The sequence below is a fragment of the Marmota marmota genome, unplaced genomic scaffold (assembly GCF_001458135.2).
Source record: "Marmota marmota marmota unplaced genomic scaffold, marMar, whole genome shotgun sequence".
NCBI classification, from domain to species: domain Eukaryota; kingdom Metazoa; phylum Chordata; class Mammalia; order Rodentia; family Sciuridae; genus Marmota; species Marmota marmota.
This window is the reverse complement of record NW_025999968.1, coordinates 26,152,283-26,159,454: the sequence shown is the minus strand read 5'-3', so window position 1 is coordinate 26,159,454 and position 7,172 is coordinate 26,152,283. Positions and strand designations below refer to the sequence as shown.

Below are 7,172 nucleotides of genomic sequence, written 5' to 3'. Positions count from 1 at the left end.
GCACCTGCACCTGCGTAGCCCTCCTAGGCGCTCTTTCAGAGGAAGGACTCCTGACGCATTCAGGGATTCTTTTTGCACCCAGCTCTCTTATGGAAGGTCGATGTTCTTCGTGGAAACGCTGAGCTTCTCTTAAACGGGATAGGTGGAACTTTGCTCCCAGACAGCCCGGAACCACAAGTCGGGAGCACAGCGTTTCCTAATTGACCTCTTTAGCGATCACTTCCGCCCAGGGGCCTGGAATACCTGAGACCCTTCGGCGGCGAGCGACGGGCAAGGCACTTCCGGTTTCTGTTGCTAAGGCGCGGGCCGGGTGGGCGGTAGAGACAACAGTATTGGCGTCGTCCTCTCCCCCCATCCCGGGGGTCGAGATGTCGGGTCTTAGCCGTTTAGAGATGGAGGGCTGTCGTCACCTGCTCGGCTTACTGGACAACGACGAGATCATGGCCCTATGCGACACCGTCACCAACCGCCTAGTGTACCCTGAGGACCGCCAAGGTAAGGACAGACCCTTCTCCCCGAGGGAGGCCCAGACCTCACCCAGACGCCAAGCTTGCGGGAGCGTGGGAGTGGAAGAGATTGGAAGCCTAGCCCGCCTGGTATTGGTCCTCTAGTCATGCTTGGGCGGAATTCTGCGGATCCGGGTCACGGCCGCTCCTCAGCGGCTCTGGAACCACACACAGACCCCGGCCGCCTGGTCCTGGAGGTACGTGGTGGCGCTGGCAATGGTACAGTTTGCAGGTTTTCATCCTTGATGTTGTGAGCAAATGCTTGTTGGTTCGAGGATTCGGAGCATGGCAGTAATCATTTTTCACGTTTCCGGGGAGCCAGACTGTTTTCTATTCTCAGTTTCGATTTCCTGAGGAGGCAGCTGCCATTTCTCAGGCTTTTTTTCCTTCAAGCTTTCCGGGAGTGGGTCCGGTATTATAAACGCTTTGGATTCTTCTTTTACGTAAAACAAGTCACTGTAATGAAAAGGAAAATGGTTTGAATGCCTGTCTATCAGGAGCCAACATTTTCTCGAGAATATTTTGTGTACTAAGAATTACTTTCAGAGCTAGGTAGTACACATTTTGGTAGATATTTCGAGGTTTAACGTTAAAGGAATACACCTAAGAATTTAGACTGAAAATAGTTTTAGACTAACATACTTCTTCATCGTTTATATTTGCTTGTTAATCGCCTTCTTAACAATCATGGTGAGTTTTAATTTTAAAATTGTAATAGATTAAAATGCTAGATATAATTGGTAGTGGATCTAAAGCAAATAAGTAAAAAAATAAAAATGTCCCTGTTCAAAATTGTTTGCATGATTTGAAGACATTCCAGGAAAGAAAAACATTCAACTTCTGTAAAAAAACAAAATAATAAAAGTCGAAAACACAGTGTGTCTTTTCTGTGTACCAGGTTGACAAAACATTAACAATACAAATCACAAGTGTTGGTGCCAGGTGCAGCAACTCTTTGACAAGTAATGGAGGAATGTAAATTAGAATATGACTTTGGAAAACGAGTTTGACATTATCTCTTAAAATGAAAGATGAGAGACATCCTCTAAACCTGGGCTTCTCAAATTTTTAAATGTACCATTCCTCTGGGATTTTATTAAAATGTAGGTTTTTGATTCAGTAGTTTTGGAGTACGCTCTAAATTCTGCATTTCTAGCAAGCTCCCAGAGATTACTTAACCCCTCTCTGTAGTGGGAGATATGTATGAGAATGTTCAAAGTTGCAGTGTTTGTATAGGACAGGCACAGTAAAGTCTCTAAACAAGAATAGAAACCTTGTAGTATAATCATAATTAGCTATAATAAAGCAGTGAAAATGAATTAAGTAGAGCTACATGTGTCCACAGATTAATTTTAAAAAGCATTAAGTGAAAAGATGATTATAGAAAACTACATCTATTAATGGATTGAATTTATAACATTTAAAAATATTGTAAATATATTGTTTAGGAATACATATTCTATACAATTATATAGAAAACAGCAGGAAATGAAAATATCTAAGATAGTAGCTACTTTGAGATGGGTGAGAAGAGAGAGTAGTAGCATCAGGGAGGGGTGAGGTAGGGCCTTAAAAATACTTGTAATATCCTGTCTCAAGAGCTTTATAAGGTATGTATTTGGGAGTTTGGTATATTGCCTTTCTGTATACCTCACACATCACAAATATTCTTTGGTTTGTTTTATATGCAGTTTTTTTTAAATTAAAAAAGAAGTCCTGAATCTGCCATATCTTAGAAATATGGTTATTGATACCTCCTGTCTTCAGTTTTGTTTATGGAATAAGGAGATTGAACTAAAATTATTTGACACCTAAAATACTGTAATTTTACTGATTTTTAGAGGTTGATATTAATTTATATCTCTTGGCTTTATTGAAAAAATTTTTCTGGCTCAATTTTTTCTTAAAAGACGAATTTTTAAAATAATCTGAATATTTTACGTATGGGAAACAATGGTAAGCAATGATATTTTTTGAGGGGTAAGGGAAGTTTAAAGCATAAATTGATTTAAAAAAACAAAATTGACAATCCACTTCCTATATTTTAAAAACAATAGCTATCTCATGCAAAAGCAAGTAACATGACAAGAGCTTAAATGTTTTTTGATAGAATTTCTGCTGACATTAATCACATTTACAAGTACTTCATGATTTTCTGTTAATCATTGCAATTTTCTTCTAGATGCTATTCGTGCAATATTAGTGTATAGTCAAAGTGTAGAAGAGCTTCTTAAACGTAAAAAAGTCCACCGAGAAGTCATATTTAAGTACTTGGCAACACAGGGGGTGGTTATACCTCCAACTACTGAAAAACACAATCTAATTCAGCATACAAAAGATTACTGGGAAAAGCAATTGCAACTGAAACTGAAGGAAACACAGGAGCCAGTTACAAAGACAGAGGACCTTGGACTTTTTCAGCAGGTAAATCAGATATTGTGGTTACATTCTGAACCTTTTTTTTTCTTTTGAAACTATGTAGATAATCCCTTGTATAATAGTCTATTGACTTATTAGAGAAAAAAATGTTTTCTTCATTTATTATCAATGAGGACTAATAGACTTTCAGAGTATAAACTAAGTTTCATTTAATTTGAATTTTGACTCTAGTTCTTTAATATTTTTCTTTTTTTGAAGAAACCCATTATAAATCCTTTTTTTTTTTTTTTTTGCTACTGGGAATTGAAACCAGGGTTTCTTTACCACTGAGCTACATTTCCAGCCCTTTTTATTTTTTATTTTGAAGCAGGGTCTCACTGAGTTTCTTAGGCCTTCACTAAGTTACTAGGCTGGCTTTGAATTTGTGATCCTCCTGCCTCAGCCTCCCATATTGCTTAGATTACAGGTATATATCACTGGGCTTGGCAAATTCTTTTTCATTTTTAAGAGTTTCTTTGATATCAATGCAAAATGAAAGAAATTTAGAGTTTTTGACTAGAAAAAGTCCTGTGGTGATTTTCTTCAGCTGACATTGGCTATTCCTATTTCTTGTGTATCCACTGAGCATTTTATAGAGAGTATTTAAATACTTATTGAGTGAATTGTAGGTGATTCCTTTGCTTTCACATTAGGAATCTTCTAAAGACTTTTTTACTTAACATACTAAAAAGAGAATGGATTTTGAAATCATGCACATGTAACTTAATATTAAGGTCTGGCATGTAATAGGTCATGAGCTTAGGCAAATAACTTGATCCTTCTGAGCCTTGTTTTCTTCATCTATAAAATGGTTATAACAGGGCTGGATGGGGTTAGTTCTGGGTGTGTTTATAGTGTAAAATTAGCAAGTATAAGGACCTGTGTTTAATTCCCAGCATGCATACACACAAAAAATTATAGTAATATCTGTGTTAAGGCATATTGTGAAGATGGGAGGAATAATACTTAAGTGCCAGGCTTTGTATCTAGCATATTAGATAGCAGACGTTCAGTAAGCATAGGCTTTTTTACCATCTCAGTGAGGTAATTTGATGTGTGGAATACATAGGAGAATGAGATCAAGACTAGCAGGTATATCAAGTATAATTTTGGAGTAATATTTCCTTTGTAAATAAATAATAATATAAAATTAGCTCCAGTCATAGAAAAAAAATGACTTATTTCAATCAGCTTAGAGTATCTGTTTAAAGACATAAAAATGCTTATTATCACCTTTATTGAATGTGATTTATACATGACAAAGTGCATCTATTTGAAACATACAGCTTGAAGGCTTTGACAGATCTACACCTGTGAAAGCACTGCCAAAACTGGAAAAAAAAAAAAAAATGCTTGTATAAGTCATTATTATTGACTGTTCATGCTGATGTTGAAGGGCCCTGTTAGTTTATGACATTTTTCAAGGGATTTGTCCATTTCATCTAAAACTTCAAATTCATGGGCATTGAACATGGTGTTCCCTTATCATTCATACGTGTGTATACTTATTCTACCATCATTAATATACTATGTATACAACCAGAGATATGAAAAAAAAATGTGCTCTATATGTGTAATAAGAATTGTAATGCATTCTGCTGTCATATCTTTTTTTTTTTTTAAATATATCTTTCCATGGGAGGGGGAAAAAAAAAAAAAAGAACAGGCTACAGGATGTTGCCCAGACTGGGCTCAAACAACTCTTGGGCTCAGGAGATCCTCTTACCTCAAGCTCCCCAGTGGCTGGAACCACAAGGGCATGCCAGTGAGGCCAGCTAGCCTTCATTAAACTTTACTTACTGAGTTTTCAGCTGGTTAAGCTGGAAATTTCTGAAAATTTTTTTCTCCTTTTTGGAAAATTACTTTTTATGCAAAATGAGTTCAGTCAGTTCACATGTAGTTCATTTTCCTTTCTTGTAATCAATACATTAACTAAATAGAAAAGTTGTTATAAGAGGTAAATCTTATTTTTATTTTTATTTTTTTTCAATCAGGCAAAAGAAGGAAAAAATGCTGAAAAAGTTGATTTTCGTCGCCTAGGAGAAGAATTCTGCCGTTGGTTCTTTGAACTTCTTAATTCTCAGAATCCTTTTCTGGGCCCACCTCAAGGTGAATGGGGACCACAACACTTCTGGCATGATGTCAAGCTTAGGTTTTATTACAATACTTCAGAACAAAATGTGATAGACTACTATGGAGCAGAAATTGTAAGCCTTCGTTTATTGTCACTAGTAAAAGAAGAATTTCTTTTTCTCAGCCCCAACCTAGATTCCCGTGGACTAAAATGTGCTTCTTCTGCACATGGGTTAGTTATGGTTGGTGTTGCGGGCACTGTTCATCGAGGGAACACTTGTATGGGCATTTTTGAACAAATTTTTGGACTTATCCGCTGCCCTTTTGTGGAAAATACTTGGAAAATCAAATTTATCAATCTGAGAATTGTTGGAGAAAGTTCCCTTGCTCCTGGAACAACATTGAAACCAGCTGTTAAATTTGAACAGAGTGACCTAGAGGCCTTTTATAATGTAATCACTTCGTGTGGTGACAACGAACTAAAACTTACTGTAAGGCAGACAGTGGATAGTGGGACTGGAGACCAAGCTTTATGTAGTGGAAATGAGACATTGTTAGAAAAAAAGAGAATTGAGTTTACCTAACCCTCTAGAGCATTGAGCACTGTTATATCAGCTTAAAAAGTCTTCCACGTGGAAACTTTTCAAATACTGCATCAGTAATTTCTAAGTGATTTCAGATGTAAGGATTGACATATTTTAGTTCAAATGCTTTCTGGACTACAGACTGACACATTATGTGAATACTTGGCCTATTTCTACCTGAGTTTCATCAAATGTTCTGGAGAGCTTACTGCAGTTTATCAAATAAATCCCACTTTAGATGTTGTATATAACTGTGTGCCTTAGAATCCAGGTAATATCTTAATTTTCACTTAGTATTATTGGTATCTGTATTTTCCATACAGCAAAGGATTAGTAGTGTTCTACGCTATCCTCTTTAAGTTTTTCATTTACTTTGATCAAGGTCTGGATATTGAATATTTTCCAAATGCATCTCAGTACAGTATTGTTTTAAAAAATCTTAGATATTTTAGAGATGGTTAATGTCAACTCAGTATTGTCATTTTAGAAAACTCAAATAACATTCAAAAGACCAAAAATTTAGCAGAGGGAGAAAAATATAAGTATAGAACCATTTCTCAAAGTTGGCTGCTCTGATCCAAGCTAAAAGTTTCTTTTAATATGCACTGTTTTCTGAACTTTTGGGGGGAATGATAAATGCTATCCTCAAAACAGACTTTATTCTTACCAAGGCTTCAGCCAACAGTTTTATAGAGCATTTATTGTAGCACCATATAAAAGAAAGTAACTGTTGAAATTTTTAAGGTGTGCCTAGTTCCAACTTAAAAAAATGAATTACTGTTTCCTCCTGATTGATCTTGATAGAGGTGACCCCCCCCCCCAAAAAAAAAAACAAAAACTTAGAACATGGGCATGCATATATGCAAATGCATAATATATCCCCACTATAATTTAAACTTAGTTTTTCACCTCTAATTTGTGTTACAAGATTTGACTTATAAGTTTGAGTTGCCAGATTTAAAGCAACTATATAGTTGCTTTAAAGTTTAAGTTTCTCATCACCCAACAACTATTTGCTGATACTGGGTTTAGTTAGGAATTGTGATTTATAAAAGTACCATTTAGGAAAAAATTTAATGGGATAATATAATGATGTTTTATATGTGTTAAGTTTTTACATTTAACTCTGCACATGATTATCTAGGGGAGACAGATGAATATTGGAAGCAGGAGGAAAACACTTTTTTTTTAATGATATGCTTCTTAGAGGAATACAAATTGATATGTCATAAAAATAAGAATAAAGGAGGAAAATCCCTTTTGTCTGTGTAAGAATAGTGTATTGTTTAGATTTACTTTACATTTGTCTTGCTCTTAGATAAAATTTTAGACATTGAGCTGAAATAAAACAAATTTGCTGCTAGTTACACTACTGGTATAATATAATTAGTAATAACGAAAACAGCCATCTGAAAAGTAATTATCTCATACTTTTATAAGCTAGACAATCAGGTCATAAGTCCATCTTTACCTATCCTATAACTGCTTGGGTTTAAAAATGAGTTTTATCTTATTTCTTAGGTTTGAAGTACCATTATAAAATATAAATATTCTAAATAAATGATAAAATTCAAAACACTTCATCTCTTTT

At 35.5% G+C, this 7,172-nt stretch overlaps 1 protein-coding gene across 2 annotated transcripts; it reads left to right on the top strand.

The window, feature by feature from the left end:
* Positions 1 to 2: 2 nt before the first annotated feature.
* CUNH3orf38 (chromosome unknown C3orf38 homolog) lies at positions 3 to 6,401 on the top strand. Of its 2 annotated transcripts, none has more exons than XM_015478302.2 (3): positions 3 to 495; positions 2,689 to 2,930; positions 4,919 to 6,401. In XM_015478302.2, exons 1-3 carry the CDS (start codon positions 369 to 371, stop codon positions 5,579 to 5,581), a joined length of 1,032 nt encoding a protein of 343 aa, XP_015333788.2. In that variant the 5' UTR covers positions 3 to 368; the 3' UTR covers positions 5,582 to 6,401. The 2 variants fall into 2 exon arrangements, with proteins under 2 accessions (XP_015333788.2, XP_048659456.1); XM_048803499.1 differs by having other exon boundaries at positions 4,916 to 6,401.
* Positions 6,402 to 7,172: the final 771 nt, after the last annotated feature.